At 33.7% G+C, this 24739-nt stretch overlaps 1 protein-coding gene across 1 annotated transcript; it reads left to right on the forward strand.

Moving 5' to 3' along the window:
- Positions 1–1227: 1227 nt before the first annotated feature.
- LOC132930239 (runt-related transcription factor 1-like) lies at positions 1228–20555 on the forward strand. Its single transcript, XM_060995993.1, has 6 exons — positions 1228–2454; positions 6651–7114; positions 10855–10968; positions 15039–15176; positions 17155–17376; positions 19541–20555. Exons 2-6 carry the CDS (start codon positions 6709–6711, stop codon positions 20140–20142), a joined length of 1482 nt encoding a protein of 493 aa, XP_060851976.1. The 5' UTR covers positions 1228–2454; positions 6651–6708; the 3' UTR covers positions 20143–20555.
- The last annotated feature ends 4184 nt before the right edge of the window (positions 20556–24739 follow it).

Raw genomic sequence — 24739 nt, forward strand, 5'->3', positions numbered from 1 at the left:
TATAATTAATAATTAATAATTATCAATCATCATCATTACGGTTTGCAACTTTTAACAGCAAAATATTATGAAATGTTCACTATTACATTTCTTCAAAAAAGTATGATCCATAAATTATTAAATTGAAAATTGAGAAAAAAATACAAAAGATACAATAAATACAATATTAACTTGCATCAAGGCATATTACCGGAATATTTTTTTCTATAAACAGTCACTTGGCGAGCGGTGAGCTAGATGCATCGTCGATAAACGGTGTTCGGCATGGTGTGTGAGCATTTATGTCGTAACGAATGTAACGGCTAACTATATTTTTATATTTAAAAGCGAAAAAGTGAGAAAAAACCCTAAAATTTGGTAGCTCTTAGAATATTAGTATAAATCAAATAAGTATATAGCAAGTGCTTATACACTGTGAACAAATAAACAAATAATAGAAATGTCGAGCCCCGATCATCATCACTATCAACTGTTTTATACCGCAGTCGATGTTTTTCATAAATCCGCAGCTGTGCACGTTGACGAAATGATGTTTTTTTTTTTGTAGTGTACAGATGCGGCATTCCTTTGCAACGACGAGAAGAGTTTTGAAAACAGCGAGTGAACCGACAAACAACAACTGCGGAACGAGAAGAACGCATGCATGCACGTGTCTCTTGAATCGAAAACGGTCAAAGTATTTTTCTGGTAGCGGGCTTTAACGCGACGGTCCGGGTATAGCGGAGCCGGAGGCGGTTGCGGCGGTGAAGGCGACGGTGGCGGTCACGGGTGCGCGAGGTCCGAGAAAAATGACCGAGGGTCGTTGGGGTCCGGAAATTTCATTAAAACAAAAAAAAAAAAATACGAAGGGAACGGCGGTGGACGAGACGAAAATATCCCTTTGGCCGGCGCCTTTAACGAAAAGGGTTAAAAATATACATATACCCTTCGCAATAGCTCAGAACGCCGCTGTTGCCGCTGCTGCTGCACGCACGAGGAGGCGGGCACAAAGACAATGGCGTCGAGAGTATATACAATAATTAGACTGTACGCGACGCACACGCACGCCGACAGATAAGTCCACGGCGGAGGGGCGGGCGGTCGTCGATGAGGGGAGGTGTTGGCGCGCGGTGGATGGGGGAGGGAGGGGTGGCTGTGGTGCGAAACGACGGGAGTTTGCGTCGTCGTTAGTCTTGGCTGTTCCGGTGGCGGCGGTGCCGTGTGTAAACGGAGCGGAGACGGACCGCCGCCGCCGCCACGGGGATGGACTTTGGTTTCGATCTTGGTGCGGCGGCGACGGCGGTGGCGGCTCGGCGCGCCGCCGGTGTGCGTCTTTGCGGCCGCGCACGCCAAAGGTGTAACCCTTGCACACACCCCCTTCGTCGGCGCCGCTACCCCTTACACAGTAGTCGACCACCGCCGCCACCGCCACCGCCGTCGCCTTTCGCCCGTCCGAGTGAGTGCGTGCGTGTGCGGTGCCCATGTGGGCGCGTCCCGCCGCGACCGACTCGTCGCGCCGCGCTCTCCGGGCGAAAACCCCCGAATATTGCGGTCAAACGCGCACGCACTCGGGTCGCGCGCTCCGCCGCTTCACATATACCGCGACTGCGACGCGTTGCGTATACCGGTTACCGGAGCTCCGGCGCCGCGCCGCCGCCGTTTAACCGCGCTCGCTCGCTCACACACACGTACACCCACATACACATCCACACACACACACACACGCGCGCGCGAGCGTGTACGGCGTATATACTGTAAACGCATTTATAGTTGCGGTACCGCGTTTGTATAGTGCGCGCGGCGACGTCGTTAGGTAGTGTAGTCGCGCCGACGGTCGGGTTTGTACCGTCATCTTCGCCGACCATAATAAACATAATAATATTATTGTTATTATTCCTATTAAAATATACTTCCGTTATTGACAATATATAAATACATAAATACACGACGACGAGAAACGCGGTCGTCAACACGTGGCCTTTTTTTCCGTTAAGCATAACATTTGATCACCTTTATTACCGCCGTCCGATCATCGCAGTGCGTTTCGTAAATAATTCAGCATAATATACACGCGCGGGCACAGCGACCACCACGGCCGACGACGGAAGAGCGATTCACGAGCGCGGCGGTGTCGAGGGATCGCGGACGGAAGGAAGCGAAAAAAAAGAGCGGGAAACGCGGTCGTAAAAGTATAATAAAAAAAAAAAAAAAAAACACTACACTACACTACGACCACGGAAGGTGCACCGCCACTGCCACCGCCACCGCTACCGCTGCCACCGCTGCCGCCCGTCACTCGCCAGCGCTGTCGAAAGTTTGTTTGTATTTTTTTTTTCGTTTCGTTTTTTTTTCGACGGCGCGTCCGTGTTTTTTCCCCTCTACTACCCGTCGGCCGACTGACGGCCTTGAACTGTTCCGCGATCTACTGCCGCCACGTTTTTAAATCACCCCGTTGTTGACGGCGACGTGACAAAGGTCAGTAATACAATAATATTATGTTGCCTTCGCATCAAATTTTAATATTAACATTATTATTATAATATAATATTGTCGCAGTCGCGTATTGCATGATTGATACTTTTGTGGTGTTTGGAAATAATATATTATTGTCATACTCAATGTATTTTGCATATTGAAGTGTGGGTTTTAAAGTTGTGCTTTTTTCTGGTTATTTTTTACCTAAGCTTCGAGTTTTAACTGCGTTTTTTCATTCGAATCGTAGTTTTTATTCTTTATTATTCTATAGTATATATTATTATCATATAAGTATGTATCTATATTTATTCAAGTTTAACAACAATATTCCGTTATGTTCCACATACCTGTCATTATATATTATTTATCGGCGAAATGTTTTAATATTTTTTACTCTCTATTGATGAAACACACCTATACATCCTATACTATTAATCTTATCGAAATATACGTAATAATTTAGAATTCATCTATTCCATTTTACAACTTTTTATTGTGCTATAATTAAATTATACATTGCATTACACGTATTTACTTTTGATTAAAATATATACACACTATGTTATATTTATAATTTTAAGTTTTTGTATAGTAGAACAATAGGTATAATTATTTTAATCGTTTTTCAATACGTCCTACTAAATACTCTTATAATTTACTTAATATTTTTATTAAGTACATTCAAATATATTATATAATTATCTAAGCTTTCAAACCATAAAAGTTAAGTTTAATACAAATTAGGAATAGGTACGTGATTTGTGTAGCATTAATTATCATTATACTTAATAAGTACTATAGCCAATGCCCATTGGGTACTTATAAGTTTTCATTCTTAGGTAAAAATATATTTGTTACCTTATGATAAATAATATTATTTCAAGTTCTTTGCGTGGTCTTTGCTTATCTTGTATAAATATCTCATTACATAATGAGTAATATTAACTTTCATTAATACTAATATAAAGTGAAAATTATCAACAAAAAGTAATTATTAAAGCCAATAGTTATGCACTTATGTAAATAATATTACCGACTCCAATTCAATATTTTATGTTAATCGTGCAATATTTTGTCGTGTGTTTAATACTATTTTTAGTATACTATTATCGCTAAATTTATTTACGTGAAAAAAAAATCTATAATAGTAGTTCATCAGTATGTGGTAGTGTTATTTTTATTGTAAATTACAAAATTGAAAAGTTTTAAATTGTTGCGAAATTTTAAGAGTTATTGTCTATAACTAGGTATATACAATTATTGTACCATATTATTATACATGATTATTCTGTTGAATTGTCATTAATTATAATATAGGTAGAAAAACCGTTATATTATGACTTTGGTTAATTTAGGTTTTTATTGAAAATTAGGCATTTTATTATTAATATTTTCTGATTTTCATATCTATATAAATGCATGTGTTTATTATGCATATTATTATAATACTAGTATTTATATGTCTTATAATAAATTTATTATAACTGAGTTATAAAAAAAATGCAATTGGTTGTACACAGTTAGCTTAGTGTATATCGTGTTTTAGCTTAGTTAATTAGTTAGGTAAAATTCGATTAGTAGTTGGTCTAAATATAATATATTATATTATATTATACTAAATTAATTAATATAAAATATAAAATAAAATAAATTGTTAAATTATAGTTTTTTTGAAAATTATTTACATACTATGTACATCAATAATACTATACATTTACAATCATCTTCTACGCAAACTGCGTAGATGTTATATTATAGTATTATAGACATGCATTAAAAATAATTAAAATATACCTACTTGCATCATTGTGAAGGAGTATCAAAAACGTAACTATCAACGCCATTTGTATAACGCGATTTCGGAATTTCTGTGTAATATATCATTATATCGCAATGTCTTTACGATATTGTAGGTATTTTACTGAGGGTGTAAACACTTATTGCTTCTCCATTCAACCAGACTTAAACTTTAAAGCGGAAGTACAGCGATGTGACGTGTCTTTAAGTATTTCACACCGGTTATACACCTTGCACGTAGAACGTTTATCGCGACCCTTTAATTCTATATTCTCGTCAACCCCTTTGATGGATTAAAGGGGATTTGAAGATGTAAGCAGAGAGAAAAATGAATCTCATTCAGTATAAAGCTCTCGTTAGTCGTTACTTATAGATGTCACATTCTTGATTTATCATATATTCATACCTACTTTATTACGAATTGTATTTTAAACTTTTTGATCAAAAAACTATTAATACAACACATTTATTTATACACACATATACACGCTATAATAAAATAAATAAAGGATTTATTTCAATAAAACTATATAATATATATAATGTATATTATACATAGATACAAAATATATGTCAAATTTAAAACTGTGTTTTAAAAGAGATATGTTAAAATAGTTTTTAAATATGCATATTGAAATAGAATATGGTTTACTTTATTATTGCATACAATATTTTAAATTAAAGTACCATATTATTATAAATCTGGTTCGTTGGACATATCTTATATTATGAAACTTTTCTTATCGTAAATTATTATATTATTATATTTGCCATCGTTTAGGTTAAAGTGAGGTGAGAAATGTGATAAGGATGAAATATATGATGTTACATATTTTTATTGTACAGATAATATGTATCAAATCCTACGAGTATATAAGTACCAAATACCAATTGAAATTTGTAAGCATATTATTGTTGATAAGAAAAATGTATCAATGTATACAGTGTATACTATACACTATGTATTGTATATTATATAAGTTGGTAAAATTGCAGTTTAAATTATATTGTACATAAATGTAGTATAACCTATGAAAATTAAAACTTAAAAAACAAATTGAAGTCCGGAGGAAGATATCTATCCAAATGTTTAATTTTAACTTCTGACTATTTTATCTACCCTGTTTTGAAAAAAATATACTTATAAAGTATGTGTCATATGCATTGTAGTTGTTATTATAAATAAATATTTATCAAGACTATTGAAAAATAACACATTTTATTATGATCTAAGATTGTTTTTATTTTGATCTAAAAATCTAATATCTTGTATCATTAAATAGAGCATGTTCTGTTACTTTACCTGTTACTAGTAAATAATTTTATGATTTGTCATTTTTCTGAATTTTTAAATATTTTTAAGTAGATTATCATCCTATACATTTTTTTTTTTTATTATTATTATTATTATCATAATAAGTATAATGCAAATCTACAAACATTTTGAGATTAAAATGATCATTTTTAGTGTTATTACTATTTAAAATATATATTGAAATAAAAAAAAAAAAATTAAAAATGTTCTACAACGGATACGTTATATAGTTTTATTGGTATAAGTGAGTCGATAATTATTGTTATTACCTATATAACAAACATTGTATATATTTTTAAATAAAGAATTGCATATTTTGTCCCTTTTATGTACAAATTTCAATGGCGTTTGAGTCATTGACCTAACCCAGCGTTTCCCAAACTGTGGTTCTCGGACCCTTAGGGGTCCCCACATATACCGGAGGGGGTCCGCGAACGTAAATAATTAAAAATACACAAAGTACCTATCTATATTATCTCGAAGGGGTCCGGCAGAGAAAAAGTTTGGTAAACGCTGACCTAACCAAACAAGTTAATGTATTATATTTATATGCATATTATTATATAGTTTGATAACAATTTAACTGTTATGATTTTGTATTGGTAACTTATGAAGTAAGTTTACGGAGTACCTACTATAGTTTACTTTACAGAGTGGGAATGGTTCACAAACACAAATTCAAAATATTTTAAATTACACTTTTGTATATAACTGCATGGTATAAAAAAAATACAAAATATAACATAGCTGGTTTCCAGCAGTATAATACTAACACTATAACCTATATTATACGATAGTTGATTACAGTATATATATATATATATATATCTGTTACAATTATGTACAATTATCTGTTACAAGGGGATTTTGGGGGTTTAAACTAACTCTATAAACATTTGGAATGTAGGTAGATTTTGCATTATGCAGTCCGTATATGGCACCAAAATATAATATTAAACAATATATTGCAGTCGTCGGCCTTGTCACGTCATCGTTGTGTCATTACTTATTATATTATATTGTAAAATATACGTAATACCGTCATAATAACATATTATAATGATCGTTTCACGCCATTTTTCAGAGCCCGGTCCGTTACGTATTTACCGAGTGCGACGACCGCGGAAGACCGCCACGGCGGGATGGTGGTCAAGGGTGCCCAGATGACCGGTGGCGGGGGCGGCGCCGCCGCGCCCGGTTCAGGGGCCGCCGACGACGGCCTGTCGGACGCGTACGCCAAGATGACCGCCGACATACTGGCCGAACGGTCGCTGGGCGATTTCCTGTCCGAACACCCCGGCGAGCTGGTGCGCACCGGCAGTCCGTTCCTGGTGTGCACCATACTGCCCACGCACTGGCGGTCCAACAAGACGCTGCCGGTGGCGTTCAAGGTGGTGGCGCTTGGCGAGGTGCCGGACGGCACGGCCGTGACCATACGAGCGGGCAACGACGAGAACTTTTGCGCGGAGCTGCGCAACTGCACCGCCCTGATGAAGAACCAGGTGGCCAAGTTCAACGATTTGCGGTTCGTTGGCAGGAGCGGAAGAGGTCAGTGTGCAGAACCCGTCATAATATTAATAATATATAAACACTAAACAGTACACGCGTATTGTATGTGAGGCGTTTTCACAGGTATTGCAGGCATGTGAACAGCGAACTGTGATTTCTTGGGTTTAGAACTTAAATTTTTGATGACTACTAATCGAATATCAGTTTTTTTTTTAACTTATCCTGTACCTATTACCTACCGCTAATCATACCGTGTAGTTGAGTCAAATTCACTGGGATAGTGCATTCACCGTTGTTATTACGCGTTTCACGATAAGAAGCAAAGGTGTCTCAGACGGGAAAGTCCCGTTTGTAACAATTTTATTAAACTACGACCTGTTCGAAGTAAATTTTGTGACTGAAAGTTTATTTTCAAATGTCTTCACAGAGTGTATGAAAACGTTTGCAGATTCCCTATTCTCGGATTAGGAATTAAGACTGACGAACAGTATTGGGGCTTGGTAAAAAATCTATTTATTCAATTTTATTTTATGGTCATTGATGCTAATTATTCATAAATTATTATTATAGACTTAACTGTACATGAGTGTGTATTGTTAAATATTATTTTCATAGTTATGTTGTGCTTTATTATTTTTGCCGATTATTCATTAGGTACATTAATTTCAAAATTATATGCGCTCTCTCTAATAGATGCATATTTTATGAAATAGATAAAGTACTAAAAAATATTTGAAATTTCTAAACTGTGTAAATGTTCTATAATGATTTACAGAATATGTTCATCATTTATTTTGATTAAAATATTCCATTAACTTATTTTAAATGGATTCCAAAATGGGTTATATTTTAATCGTTCAATATTAATGTTAGGGATTTGCCAAAATTCGCTTTACTCTATACAATAATTTTGTATCTGTAACGTAAACTATCCCGTGATGAACCTTATAGTTCAACTGGTTTAAAGGTTACAAGTATAACATTATTTAGATTCTAAAGATGTGGTTAGAACTATGTTATAATAAGTTAAATGTAATACAACAATAATATGTTGTAATAGGATCAAAGACCTCAAATTCTGTTGAATATGGAAACAAAAAAAGTCAAAAAATACACAAACACGTAGAAAATATAATATCACCACAAGTAGAAGTTCAATCACTTACAAATTTACAAATATTTTTTTCACCATCTTTTGGTAGCTGTTGGTCTAGAAAATCGGAAATCCTATGCAGTTTATTTATAGATCCCTTTAGGTGTTACCGATACCCTGACATTAGGTGGTCTATATAAAGGAAAACATATAGTACTTAATTATTAAGAATTCTCGTCGATTGCAGAAATCAAATCTGCTAGCAGATAGCATTACTTTTTACTTACCTTGTAATAATAAGTGTTTATGCTGATACAGAATTTATAAATACTCTCAATAATAATAAATATAGCTTCTCGTAGTATTTTAGTAGTCGATATGTATCATTATTTTAGGTCTTACATTTTTCATTTTCGAAAGGTAATAATATTACTTGCTTAGCTGTCCAAAATGTTTAACTTTAAATTTTGTAAAAATTATTGTTTTCACAAAATAACACTATGAATAGTATTTTACAAAGCATATTTTACGTACCTAACTATTGTTGTGTGCTAACTATCTATATATTTTATGTAGTAGAAGGTAAAAAATATAATAAACTTTTAACATAACTGAATTAAAAATAACTGATATTATTGAATTATTCACAAAAGTCAAGTATAGTATCCCGTACTTTAAACTAGGTATATAGAAAAGGTTTGTATCATTAACGATAAATAAGACACAATATCAGAAAATAATTTGGTTTTAAAATATTTCAAGACTATCAACGAACACGAATTTCTTTAATATATTATCGAGAAATATAAAACGATATGACTTTTTGTCGAAAAACCACAACCACGTCAATGGACAATAATAAGTGTCGCCTTCAATTAAAATGTAATAATAAAATAAACCGTAAAAAATAAGAGTGGTAACACGATTTATACACGTTTATATTGTATGACCACGGGTTGTCGCGACACGATTTTCCGCTCAATTATAATAATTACGTGTGTGCACGAATTGCCGTCGGGTAATTTGTACACATGTATGTATATATAATACGACTGCAGTTATTATCGCATAAATGTCGCGTTTTTCCAACGCAATTTATCATTCCCCCTCATTATGTTTTTCCGACAAATTAACACGATGATGACAACCACCTTTCTCGATGCGGTATTTATATATTTTCACTACGAGTGATATATTATGTGAGCGGAACGATGTAAATAGGCACGAGTGCTGTGGAAAAATAAAGAGAGAAAATAATGTAAACACACGCCGTCATCAGCCGTCTTCGTCCGTTATACACGAGCCTACAAAAACACGCGCGCGCAATCACACACACACACACACACACACACACACACACACACACACACACACACACACACACACGTGTAATACTTACTTTAATGGGGTGGACGTCAGGTCAATCCGCCGCGATTTCCCCTCATCGGGACACAGACCTTTTCTCGTTGTATACCCTTTATCTGCAAGTTTACATGGGATGGGATGGCGATCCCCTTTTGATAATTATAATTGTGTATACAGAGTGATTAACCTAGCATGTTCACTTCACTGTTTCCTTTAATAATGAATTTATTCAAATTCTGATTTTTTTTTAAATTTTTAAATATTCTTAAACACAATATTTTCAAATTCATAAGATTTATATTACTTAAGAAGTTTTCTGTAGTGATATAATTTTATGTTTTTCAAATATGTACTCCTTTAATCATCTCTAATCTACCTTTTTTTTTACAAATTGTTTAGTGGATAATTGTTTACAAATTATAAATATCTTTTAATAGGTATTAAATATTAATTACTAAAATCACTATAGCCCCATATCTTTAAATCCATTACCATAAACCTATTATCCTTAGGTAATAGGTATAGTATACAAAGTTATTTAATTCAAAAAAACCTCGTTCGAATTTTGATTTTGATACGATAAAATGTTTAGAACAATTATTTAATAAATAATTTATAGTAGAAAAGGGAGGTTTTAATTAGTAAAAAAAAAATTTTTTATTATAAAACAAAAAAATCTTTAAATTTGAAAATATGATCTTAATGGGTAGGTATATCGTATATATTATTTAAACATGTAAAATATCAGATATGTATACCCGGTGAATCATTCTGTATATAAGTTAGGCCATTTCTTGTATATTATGTACTGTTTGTGTCAGTCCTGCAGCATATAATCGGAGGGTTAACCGTCAAAGACACGGCCGTCATTGTTATATAATATGTCTGATGTCAGTAAAATAAAAGTTTTCATGACAATTAATTATTATATTAAATTATAACCATACAAATGCTGGTTTTTAAAATGTGGATTTGGCTTATTAGATCACCGATATTTCAATTTTATAATATAGTGGTGTCCAGAATGTATTTGTTTAGCATCGGTTACGACGGTATTACATTGTGATACTTTTAGTTAGACCTATTTTTAGCAACTACGTTAAATATCGAAACATGGTTTATATCATTCGCAAATACCGTAAAAATCAGTCCTCGGTGAATTTAATATCTTCTTTTAAAATAATATGGAACGCAAAAGAGCGTGTGGCAGGTGGTATAATGATTAATGGGTGTTTGCAATAATTTGTTAATATTGTTGCGACGTTAAAAATTACATTTCGTGAAATGTTTGTTATAATATTAGTTTTTGTTTGCGTTACAGGCAAGAGTTTTACGTTGACCATAACTGTGAGCTGTTCGCCCCCACAAGTTACCACTTACAATAAAGCCATAAAAGTCACCGTGGACGGACCTAGGGAACCACGTTCTAAAACACGTAAGTGCATAATAAATAAAAACACTATCTTGTATTTTATTCAAAATTCTTATTATTTGAAATATTAATTGTTATCAATTAATATAATGCGGTAAATTATTATTGTATTACAAGCTAATATGGGGTACATGTAAATCAGCTATACAGATATCGTATTATATTTAATTTATTATTGACTATAAGGATTTTAATATTTTTTTTTTTAAAAACTGAAAATTTAAAATATAATAATTAGCGAATAGACTCATTATTATTAGTTATTACAAAGAAAAGGTACATTTATTAATAATATGTTTCTATTTGGTTTTTTCAAATTTAATTTAATAGATACTTATGTCATAAATTATCAGAGCAAACTAATAACTTTTGACATAATACATAATAATCTTGTTTTCCTATAAAATGAAAATATATTTTTATTTTTGTCTATTTGCTATTATGTTTTTCATTAAGTCATTAATGTAATTTACAATACTTTTTTTTAAATGAATCTTATTGTTTAATTATATGGTTAATTTTGGTAAACCTTTTTGTCCTTACCCTTGTGTATATAATCGTCTACAACTAATTCTAACCATAAATTGGTCCGTTTGGAATGGAATTTTTTAATTTTTCAGGACAACCAATTTAAAAAGTGAGCTAAATTATCATACTTTGAATTTTAAATGCGCAAATGTTTACCTCGCGCGATCCAAATTAATATGCCACTGCTCGCAATACGCCACAATAATAACTATGGTAATAATAATAATAATACGCTCTCGCAAGTGTCTTTATGCCAGTTTCCAAACAAACGATGCGACCGGAGTCCGGAATGCGTTTCGGGCGTTTTTGAGGTCGAACTTGTGTTTTTTACGAGGGGTGCAGACCGTCACCCGCCGCCGACGTTCTTTACGACGGCCGGTCCCTTTTGCCTACGTTCCGCCAACAATACACTGCGTACATCATGAAAGGCATTTTCGACGTGGTTTGTTTATAAGCACGCCGCGGTCTTTTTAAACGACACGCCGGTGTTTCAAAAAGAAACGCTAAAATAAAACGAAATCCTGTTTACGAATATACATATAAATATATATATATACCATATTATTATTATTACCATATTATATTTATGTATTATGTGTCGGCGGCGTCTTCTCTGTCGGCGTTCGGACGGGATAAACACTTTGCACTCGCGTATTATATATAGGGCACCATAAAAGCCGGTCGTCCGACCCGCAGCCACGAGAGAATAATATTATATATATGGGGTGATGAATTTAACGTAAGACACTCGTCATTTTGAAAAACACTAATGCTTTTGAAAATATTTACTCTGTATAATTTTAAGTCGTTACAAAACAACATTTTTGGAAAAATATATATTTTCACTATTTTTTAAATAATTTGTTCTTTTGAATATCAACATACATTTTAAATTTAATATGAATAAGCACAATACTATTCAGTGTATTTTGATCTTTAAAAATTAAATTTCGGACAAATAGTTTATTAGTTATAAATATTTTAAGTTTTGACGAGCGCCGAGCTGAGTAGTGGACCAACATTTCGCGGAGTACCTTTTATAAGCTATAAAATATTTATCTAAAATTTGATTTTTATATTTCGAAGTACCTCAAAAATATTAATTTGCTTTGGTATATAAGGAATTAAAAATTCCATGTATTGTCAGTGATAAAACTAAACAAGAAAGTAGACTAAATATATTTATGATAAAATATATTATTTTTTTAATGTTTTTTTTTAAATTGTATAAAAAAAATAGTAGTTTTTAAAATAATGAATGTCTAACGTCAAATGAATCACCCGGTATTTGTGTATATGCATAAGACCACGTGTATAGAGTGATGTATATGCGTGTATGTATAAACCCAAACGATCCGGACAAATCACGAGTCTGTGAACTTTAGACGTTCACGCCGCGTTTAATGACTTTGGAAACTGATCGCCTTGACGATTCGCCATCATTTGTTATCCCGCTGGGGAAGGACGTCGGCGGCGGCGGCATGCAGGACAGTGTGTGGGATAACCACACACGTGCCCGGTCGTTGCAGCTGTTGTACAGGTCCCCATTAATTGCCGTTTCCACTTTAGACGCTCGTGAGTTATGTAGAGGACGCCTAGATCCATATATATATATGTATGTGTAACACAGTTTCAACTTTTTCCAAAGGCATTATCCCGGAAAATCGAATCGGAAAACTCGAACATAAGAACGCATTATTATTTCGTCTAATACTACGCAAGCTATTTTAACGGCATGTCAAACCGTCACACAGTACAATTTTTTCATGAAATCTGAATTTAAAATTATTTAAATATTAGTTTTATTTGGATATAGTGCCTATTGTTAATCGATTATATATTAATATACAACTACATGTTATAGATTAAAACCATTAATTATTAAATATATGCAATTTTTATACTCGTATCTAAAATTTAACTTTAAATTTCACCAGTCATATATAATATTACAAATTAAAATTGTGAATACATTCTATGCACCATAAGTCACCTAAAGAAAAAAGCATATTTTGATGTGATTTTTTTTTATTATTTTGGAAGTATCAGAAGTAAAAGGTTGGATTTAACTACCTTGGAAGTAAACTGAAAATAGTAATTTTTATATACTTTAAAATTTTTAATAATAAGAATATAACTAGTAATCAATAATCATTACCTTAATTAAAAAAAATAAATAGTATTTGTATTTTTAGACTATCGCAAGATATACAGTCAATAATAATATTTTTCAAAATTTAATTTTAACCATGTTTCTATGAAAATGTGCATCGTCGTTATTTCCTTATTTAAATATAATAACATATATTTTTCTTTCTTCTTACAAAAAAATGATTAACTAATTTAAATATGCTATCATTAAAATCATCCGTTATGTGATTAATTGAAGCAAATGTTATTTCTCCAAAACGTAAGCACTGAACGGAACTCAAGATTAAAAATTGGATTCGAATATATTAGGTAATAAAATATCGATTATTATCGAGTAATTTATAACAATCAGATAATACACCTGAAAACATAAATCTATGCATGATTACCTAATTCGTTTTAAATTAGTAATGTAATACTTTGTGGTTTAAAATGTTAAATAAACATGGAAAGGAGTAAACGAATATTTTTTATAGGCACCTACCTATATTAAGACCAGATTATATGAATATATTATATATTTATGTATTGTGGCGTAATCCTAAACCACGCGGTCACTGACTCGTTCTCTGATAAAATCCTTCTTGGTGACTGCCGGTCACGTATATTTATTTTATCTTTGTGACGCGTCTTCTTCGGCTATTGTATATTTTCAATATTCTCTTAACAGCAAAAATGTTTAGTACATGTAAAACGCATAGTGGAATATTTTAAAAGAATAAATACGTAACTCATTAGTCAGTCAGTATTGCCGTACCATGATAAGATAATAATAAATTTTTATAAGAAGATAAGACGATTACGGTTTTTAATTTCAAAAATTAGTTTTAGGAAATGTGCATATTATATAATATGCTTATATAAACACATTCAATGTATTTCATATTACAAAATATAATTTTATGTACAGAAATCATGTTGTGTAATTAAAAATAACGCGAACTTTAATATAAAAATATACACGTATATGAGTTTTAGATACGGTTATGGTATATCTTTATATAAATCTTCCATATATATATTAATGTATAAAACACAGCAATATAACATGCGAATTATTTTCCCTATCTCTTGTTTCCCGCGAAAACGAACGTTTTAAGCTGTTTGATAATTTAATTAATAATAATATAAAGAAAAGTAAAACTGTAATTATAAATTATTGCTGCTGGCCTTTGATGGTGTTTTAAACGCATGAATAAACCGAAGTCAAGTAAAATCATATGCACGAAATTGTTATGTATAATATTATGACTATAAATATTATTAAATTACACTCTTATTAAACCCGCGCGGCGTCTGTTATAATAAAGAAATAAACATCGAATTCCAATGGCTTGTGCGATATAATAAATTTAATTTTAATTTAAATTGTTTTTTTTTATTTTCATTTCTAGGGCAACAGCAACAGTTCCATGCCTTTGCGTTTGGCCAAAGACCGTTTTTATCGACGCACTTCGCTAATCCATTGGATCCACTGCACAGGACTGCCGATCCACTTGCTTTCCGCATGCCAGCCATGGCAAATTGTCAAAGTGAGTTCGTACTCGTAATACTATAATCATTATGCCATAAAAACGGTAATCCGTATTTTTATATTTTATTTTTAGGGGAGTTTATTTAAAACTCACTAATAACTGCAGGTACAATAACAGGGGTGGTGCGTGTATCTGTGCACGAGGGTCGATTCCCATGGGTATATAATGTTCTTTTGAAACGATAACAAACGACTACAAAATAAAGTAATATCATATTACTCGTGGATGTATCTTTTCGATCTTTTTTAAGTATCAACGCATTGAGTTTAAATAATATCTGCTTCGATTACATAAGCCCCCGACATACCTAATGATAATGTAGTAATAGGTACTACAATATAGCGGCGTCTATTAAATGCATTGTTGCGTTATAAGTTACAACACGGTTTTACGTGGTTAAAAGATACAAAACCGATGATTTTAATAACAATAATAATAAGACGCAAAACGCCATAATATTACTATTGTTTTCAATAACGCGTTATAATTACAGGGAATTTCCATATTTTCATTTTCATGATAATATTGATACTTGCTGCTGTTGTGTATAATATACTTAATAACAATTATTTACTGCAGTGAGTTGTTGTAATAAAGGTTTAGATAAGTTATAATTTTATAAACCGATTGATTTCGCACAAAAATATTTTTCCAGTTGCGTTTGTAAAACCAAATACGGTCGTAATATTAGTAATAATGTGAAAACGATAAAACAAAATATATCCTTTTAAGACGAAAAATGTGTTTTGTCCAAAGTCCCTCTATATAACTCGGTTATCTGGAACGTGTACATTCTACATCATATTCAAACGCATGTGTAAGTCGTAAATCGTATCTCCAGTCCATTACCATGACGCGCGATGTCGAATTACTCGAAATACGCGTATTGTCTGTACGTTTGATGAACCTAGTTAGGGCACCAATAATAATTATGATTTACGAGCAGAAACGAATACGATTTACGAAAAAAATGTGACCTGTTGGGTTTAGATTATATTTGCGTGATACGTCGGTAAAACGGTGTAATCGTATAGTTGCGATTTTTTTTTTCGTACACCGCACACGACAACAATGACATACCGATGAAAAAACGATATATAACATCCCGTGTAATATACACATATAATATATAGCACGATGAAAAATGAAAAAAGTATAACTACATTTCGGTCGTTTAACTAACGCGGAACGGATGGTTAACGATGATAACAATAATTATTATCGTCGCATTTGCTTACCTACAGAGGCGATTCGCCACCGCAGGACGTATGTATTATATATTTATTATTATTTCGTGCGGGTGGTGGCCAACGCGCGGTCGGGTATATTCTATTATATTATAGTATCATGTATATGTGTATATCATAATACTTAGTCGTGTACGCGCACTCGACATCATCAATTCATGGGCGCACAATCCATTCGGTCCCGAGTCGCGGTTAATGATCGCGAAACGGATTCGGACATCATGTGGCTCGGTGTATCACGGTGTCAAGGCCTAAACGATTTTAGTACCGTCCCGGACAAGCGTATATTATACATATTTTATATACACACACACATTTATATATATTAAGTATATTATTTCGTATTGTATAAGCGATAATCTTATTTCTCGGTTCATTCATCAATCGAATCGGGTGCGGGATATTTAGGAATGGTCGTCCGATTATGTGCTTAATGTGTTGATGGGTGGAGTAGGGTGAAGGTTTTGTGTTTGTGGCAGAGGAGTAGTACACATATCAATATATCACAGTTTTAATGATCAATAGCTTAACAATATATCATCAATGACGATAGATACCTACAACTATAATATAGTGTATTGTATACAATAATAATAATAATAATAATAGTTATTATTGGATATAAAAACACGAAGCCTGTATAGTACAATATTATAATAATGATAAATGAATAACGATGACCACAAATAGAGTTTAATATTTTACATCGATTTTGTGGTTGTTCACAGACATGGGCCAGTTCGCGCCCCATCACTCGTGGGGATACTCTCATTCGACAGCGTACTCGACTTGGCCCGGCGGAGGCGGATGCACAAACTTCACGCCGCCTGCGCTCGCCACTGGCTTCACCGGCACCGTTGCCGCGTCCGAACTTCACACCTCCCTGTCGGCGGGACACCAACATGACTTGTTCACGACGTGCACGGTCAATGCGCAGACGACAGCCGCTGGTAAGTACATACAGTTATCTTAATATTATGCTGACACACGAAACTGTTCTAAAATACTCGACGTATTATACGTAACCCTGGCCCTCCTAATCTGAATATTGCATTATTTTTATCAAAATGTTTATTTCTCAGATATTTCTATGAATTTCGTGATTTACTAACGACTAACGAGAAAGTCTAATATGTAGTAACGTGTACTAAGATGTATATTCTTATAATATGTGGCTGGAGTAACATCACCTCACGTGACACTGTCTAAAATTTACTTATCGTACAATATTATAATTTTTGCACTATCAGTTATAATTCTATAATATAATATAAAAAGATTAAAGGTGTATTGGCACTCACGACGATTTTATATAAATTAATTTCGAAATTCGCGTATAATATTTCTTGTGCCATTTCTAGGTCAGGGTTTCAATGCTGAAAAAACGTTGTTTGAATCCCCGACCTGACCTAATTTTTTTGGCTAACGTCCATTAAAGATTTAATTTATCCCAAAATATCTCTCAATCCAACATTTCAGATAAACCCGTGGTCAATTCATTATTGTTTTCTAGCGTGTGCACAATAATTGGAGGTTATTGTTTTGCAACTCTATTCGTACAATCGAATCTATTAACATCCAATAATGCAATTATGGATGTACTAGTTAATACAATATAAATTTGAACTAGTTAATAGTTAATGTCAGTGTCAAAATTATAAAACTATTAGATAATATAAGTAACAGATAATAAAAAAAATCTTAAAGTTTATAAATTCAGTTTTAATTATTATTTAAGACACTTAATACGATTGTGCAACTCTCATATTTTTAAAATAGTATCTAATTATTAATTATTACCTATTTTGTTTAATATTTATACTACTTAATGCACTGTAACGGTTAGACAATTATACGTATTTGTGTCTATATAATCATTAAATCAGAAATTATTATTCAGGTACATTTATATTTTTATTTTAAGTTATCCGTAAATACAAAAATAACTAATAAACACAATTTTAAATTTAAACACTCGTTTACTTACTTTTATCTTAACTCTTATATACCATATTATTATGTAAAAGAAAAATTATTAGAATTGCCTCGTTAAGTGCTGTTACTATATCGATGAGATAATAATTAACCATAACCATAATTGATTTAAAAAGTATGAAATTAAATTTTTTAACTAGGCCTAGCACATGCTAAAATCTTCTCACGTTCTTGTCACAAATCCTTTTAATCTCAAAACTATATCCCAAAATCCCGTATACGTGACGAGATATAATACAGTAAAACCTCTATTATAATAGACACCTCTCAAAAATGGATACATTCCCAATAGTGAATACTATTAAGTTTCTTGGCAAAATGTATGTATAAGTACAATGAGGGTTATAAACTCTAAGTAGCGGACACTCTTAATAGTGGACAAGTACACTAAAAACCGATTTTAAAATTATAAATTACCTTTCATCAAACGTAATATATAATATTATACTATCAAAAATGCTAAGTAATAAAAAATTATATAATTATTACTTATTTTTCATAAATGTTGTTTATATTTCTTTGTATTATTATCTTAATGGTTTTCCCATTTAATAAATTATAATTTATAACATATTCAATTTGATAAAATATTATATAATCAAACCAATAAAATAGTTTAAATGAAAAATAATTTAAAAATAAAAAAGATACGATTGAGTTATAAGTTTGAAAACTGTTAATAGGTACATTGAGAATAATATTAGAAAAACATTCAACTGAAAAAAAATCAATGGTTTTTAAATTAAATATAAATACGTAGTTTATAACTTACTATATTCACCTATTTTTTAATAAAATATAAGTACATCTTATAATAAATAATAATAATATCTAAATTTTTATAAATTATAATAAATTCATACGTTATATAGGTAAAATTGATACCGGTTTTATGATATGTACTTATGTGTACATACATAGTTTAATAGTTTAATATGATACTTATCCCCGAAGTGGACATTTTTTGATTTCCTACGACTGTCTTCTGTATCATAGTGGTTTCACTGTTTAATAATATTAACTATCGTATAAGTGCTTAATCAATGCAATGGCAATAGATAACTAAACTAAGAGCGCGTCGCGTATTATGTGTTTTTTGTTTCCTGTACGAACACGCAGTGATGCCACCGTTTGCGGACACGACCGGCACGACCGTCAACGGTACGAGCGACCTGGAGCACCAGCTACTGCTGTCGTCGTCGACGTCCAACTGTCACCAGCAACACGACCGGACCGGGTTCCCGACGGTCAGGGGATATCAGCAACAGCAGTCGACCGTCAACGACCTGGCGATGCAGCCGCCACCGGCGCCGGACCTGCACCCGTCCACGTCGTCGGGTCCCCGGTCGACCGACTCGTCGGCGCCCGACTCACCGACAGGGCCCGTCGGGTCCACGGACGACATGATGGCCATCGGACACGCGCACGGTTACGACCAGCTGGGCGGCGGCGGTTACCATGGTGGCGGCGGTGGCGGTCACCCGACCACCGGCATGCAGATACCGGCGTCGTTGCAACTCTACTCGCAGCTGTACCACGCGTCCGCGGCCGGCAACATGACCACCAGGCACCATCACCATCATCACCATTACCACCAACCCGGCGACGACGGTGGCGGTGGCGGTGACGACGATCATCTGCAGGTCGCCGGCGCCACCCAGAGGCCGACCCAACAGGCCGTGGCCGCGGCCGACCACTCGGCTGTCTGGAGACCTTATTGAGTGGTATGGCGACACGACGACCGTCCGCGGATCTGCCTAGCCTATGTTATATAATATAATGTATGCCTTCGTAAACTATAATTTTGATTGCGATGTATTTGATATTATCATAATATATAATGCGTATTATGATATCACAGACGAAACTGTTTAGATTAAAAATTACTAAAATAACTACTCGTTATGTTATAGTACGTATATAAGATAATAATAATTATTGTACACGATTATTAAGACTATATATTCCTAGATCAATAGATCATGTTTGTATTATTATTATTACTATTATTACTATTATTATTAAACCTAATATACTTATAGGCATATATAATACGATGTACCTATGTATTATAAACCTTGTGATTCGAGTAAGTTAATAACAATATGTATAAAATATACGATGACGTGCAATATTAAAAACGACGTTCTAATAATATTTACTACTAAAGGTGATCCTGTACGGCGTTGTTTGTACGATAAAAATCGAATAATGCCAGACGATGTGCCCCCCCCCCCAACACCGTGTTTAAATGTAAACTATACACGTATCTTAAATATATCGACGTCAAAACAATCTCGCGGTGGTAATACGAAAGAAGTGAGCGATGAAAACAATGACAAATTACAGTCTCTATCTATCATAGTCTTAGATATACATCGATTACGGATCGGTCGATCAGTCGGTTTGGGCTTGTTGTTTTAGAGCTTAGACAACAACCGGATACATTAAATCTGCAGCAGCGACCTCCGCGTCAATCGCAGGTGTCGCCATTAAAATAACTCGTGCGATTTACAACTCCATTTATAAACAGTCCAGCGACTGTTTTTTCGTTACACAAAACATGTGGCTAATAAACCTAAAGATTCGGTTTCGATGAGCGCCTCGAGACTTGACTGTATATATAGATCACACACATTCCCTTTTATTAATATGTACGATATTCTCGTACGACCTGGCACGCGGCCGGTGCGATATTAACATAATATATTATACAGCAGGTATATATTGTATATGTTGTCACGACTTTTGACGGTGTGCTGCATCAGTCTCGAGTTTTATCATCTCTCATCAGCCCGCGAACGGTTCGCAGTCTCTCGGCAGATGAATATTATAACGTCGTGTGACGGAGATGAGCGGAAACGGATGATGACGAGGAGGAGGAGGAGGAGGAGAGATACCGAGCGAGAGGCAGAGAGACGGAGATGACAGACGGACGGGAGCGGAAAGAGCCGCCGCCGCCGCTGCAGCGTGTATACTAGCTACGTATAATAATAATAATAATAATATAGTTCTCGCATATCGAAAACCGCCGACCGGCGCGCAAATGAACTTTCGGCCGCCGTATAATAAGACGGTCCTGCATCGAGCGTGGACGAGGAGACGCGCCGGTTGTACATATACCCGGCCGCCTCTAGATTCCGCAGTCATGTATTATTCATTACGGTGGGCCGCCACACGCGCCCCGCTCCTCACATATTATACGCGTACGCGTATGCACTGCGCGAGAAGATTCTTCCGTCTGTCGTAAGTAACCGACAGCGGCGGCGGCGGCGGCAACTCCTCCGAGCCGCCGCTTGGGAATATATATATATATATATAGACGCGGACACGGGGAGTTATGACGAACGGAATTCATTATCTTACTTGCGGCGGCGGCGGCGAAGGAATTCATAACTCCCGCGACTTTCCCCGCGAGACCAATTGGCGGCGCGGGCCGTACACGTACGCGCGTCGTATTGTTGTTATTATATTATTGTATATATACGTACACGTATAATAATATTAAGCGCGCGATGCCCTTTTGTTTTAATTCGAAAGTCTCATCTCGTATTCACAAGCCGCCGCCGACCGGAAACCGTTAATTATAATATCCCTCGCTCGACCGGCGCAACTGGCGGGCTAACCCGTTGAACTATTCGCGAGCTATACCGCGCGTTACATAATGCCATACGTTATTATTAATATATTTTAAAGCCCAAAATAAATCGCGAAAACATGCGAACATTATTACTCGAAGATATCTGAAACCTCTAGCAGTAAATTATAGTTTTTTATTATTTTTTTTCAATCGTTGATAATAGATATACTTAATCAGTAGGAGAAACGAAGAAAAACTAAGGTACGAGTGTGCGATATATCACGGGTTGTGATCATCGTCTTTGTAGATTCGCGCGCTCTCAAAGTCATTGATGGCCGATCTCTAATCAAATTAGCTGACGCTCTACATCAACATATATAATAATATCAGGTAAGACGGTATATACACTTGTCGATCAACGTTCGTTGCTTTTACACCTCGTCGACTAATCCTATGTTAACACCCCGCCGACTGTTTAATCTCGAGGGTAGAATGACTATAGAAGGTCGATCAATCGAAAAAAGTTTTACACAATCTTTGGTCGAAAATGCTTTTATTTGTTTTTTTTTTAAAACACAAACATATAAACATCACTGTACATGCCCATGTCACAGTCAACCGTATTTTAATTACTTATTTGCTAAAATATATTTTCACATAAACTACATATTATAGAGTTATTTTTTTATTTTTTTCATTTATTTATTTTATATATCGACGCCTCAGGGGCATTAGTTATCGTATGACGACTGTATATGATAATATACGAGTATACGATAATAGTGTAGAATTTAAAATTAAAAAAAAAAAACAGCATGGTAAAAATAACATTAAAATAATCAATATCGGATATGACACGCATTATCCCATTGTATAATTTTATATTTTAAGCCACAGATATGAAAAACCTAAATTATACCAGAGACCCAATCCTATAACAATAAATACTATATCGTTGAGAACGAAAATCGACTTCCCAGTTCTATGGCGTACTTGTGAATCATTCGAGTTTTTTTCGTTTTACCCGAATAATGATATTTAAGTGACAATTGTTTTGAAAAACTTATGAAATAAAGTATAATGATTTTTTTTTATATTTTTAACACAGAAACGGTTGATATTAAGCACGACTTTGAATTCCGTTCAAGTTCACAACAGCGATTAACTTTCGGATAGTATATGAACATGAACGCATGAACTCATTCTCTCCAAACACGATGAATGTGCATGATACATATTACATAGTATTGTATATTGCATCGTCTCTATGCGCAATACAATATATAACCCTCGCACGCTCGGTCGCCGCTAGTTTGCGATTTATGCATATTATTAGGTACGATCCCTGTAGAAAACTTTCATTTTACGCAATATTATACACCCTCGAAAATACCGCACGCCGGAAACAGCGTAAAAACCACCTCGAGAACATATTATCACGCGAGTGTATTATAACGTATGTGTATGGGACTTCTTTTGTAAACCTACCTAATATAATATGTGAAATATACGCTTTTAAGTAAGTTTTCTGCTAATCTTCCACCCCTACACCGGATGTTCGGTCGTCGTATGTGAACGTATATTATAAATGTTCAGATCTGTCGGAGGTAAGTAAATTGTTACCGGAGTTTTATACATAATAATATATATAGTGTATAGTTGAACTTACGCGTGTGCATGAAAATAATGGACTACGAAAAGTCATGATAATAGGTGTAATAGATATACTCGTATGTATAGTTTAGATTTAAACGATGCATGGTTATAATTTATAACTATTACACCATGCATGGTAATCGTAGAGTACCAAAACTGGGCCAAAAATATCGAATGGAATATCTTTTTAGGCCACACAAAACAATTTATTGAAAAAAACGTTTCATTTTTACTCGATTTTCCAACGAATTTGGAGACCACGGATCACAGATTGAAAGATTCGAGGATTGTGTATCTGACGCATAATCGGGACTACAATTATTATACCGTATATCGAGGTACTTTATTCAATAATAACTTTAAATTAAGTCGCTCTATTTATGACACAATATTATTACTATTGTCTATTATAATACTATCTAATCACTCCACCGGCGCTTCATGACTGCTCAATTATAATAGTTTATAGGTAGATATCCTAGATACAATTATGGATTACGTAATAAATAAGAACTTATTTTCAAATTTTAATATTATAGTACAAATAATGTGCTGAACGATTAACTTGAAATTGTTCAACAAAAAATTATAATATTTAATTATATATAATTGTATTTCAAATGTGTACAATTTAAATCAAAAGTTTTGTAATTATAAAATAATTAAATTTTTTTAAGATAATATTATGTTTTTTTTTTTGTGGCATATTAATTGTAGATTTTTATAAATACCTAACCGATATAATACTCGTATTTCTCTTTTGATAATAAAAATGATACGAAATAACGGAGTCTTAAAACAATATTATTTGTTTAATAATGCATAGTTAATTAAAACTAAATTTTGTTAAATTAGATAGGTATATATAGTTAATAAAAAAAATTTATAAGCATAAAAAGAAGTATATTAATACATTTTAAAAGGTATATCTTACTTGTGTAGAACAATTATTGTGTATTTTTGCTTTTTTTTTAACTTGGAACAAACAGAATCAATTGCGCAAAATTGTAACTAATATATGAATTAACAAGTCCGGATTAAAGCACCATTAGATCCCGGGACATCAAACACTTAGTGAGCCC

Source organism: Rhopalosiphum padi, chromosome 4 (assembly GCF_020882245.1).
Source record: "Rhopalosiphum padi isolate XX-2018 chromosome 4, ASM2088224v1, whole genome shotgun sequence".
Classification (NCBI taxonomy): domain Eukaryota; kingdom Metazoa; phylum Arthropoda; class Insecta; order Hemiptera; family Aphididae; genus Rhopalosiphum; species Rhopalosiphum padi.

Bases quoted from the DNA above. Each gene is read 5' to 3' on its own strand.
- LOC132930239 (XM_060995993.1), top strand. From the start codon at position 6,709: ATGGTGGTCAAGGGTGCCCAGATGACCGGTGGCGGGGGCGGCGCCGCC. The intron at 7,115-10,854 runs GTCAGTGTGCAG...TTTGCGTTACAG, and splicing joins CGTTGGCAGGAGCGGAAGAG to GCAAGAGTTTTACGTTGACC. The intron at 10,969-15,038 runs GTAAGTGCATAA...TTTCATTTCTAG, and splicing joins GGAACCACGTTCTAAAACAC to GGCAACAGCAACAGTTCCAT.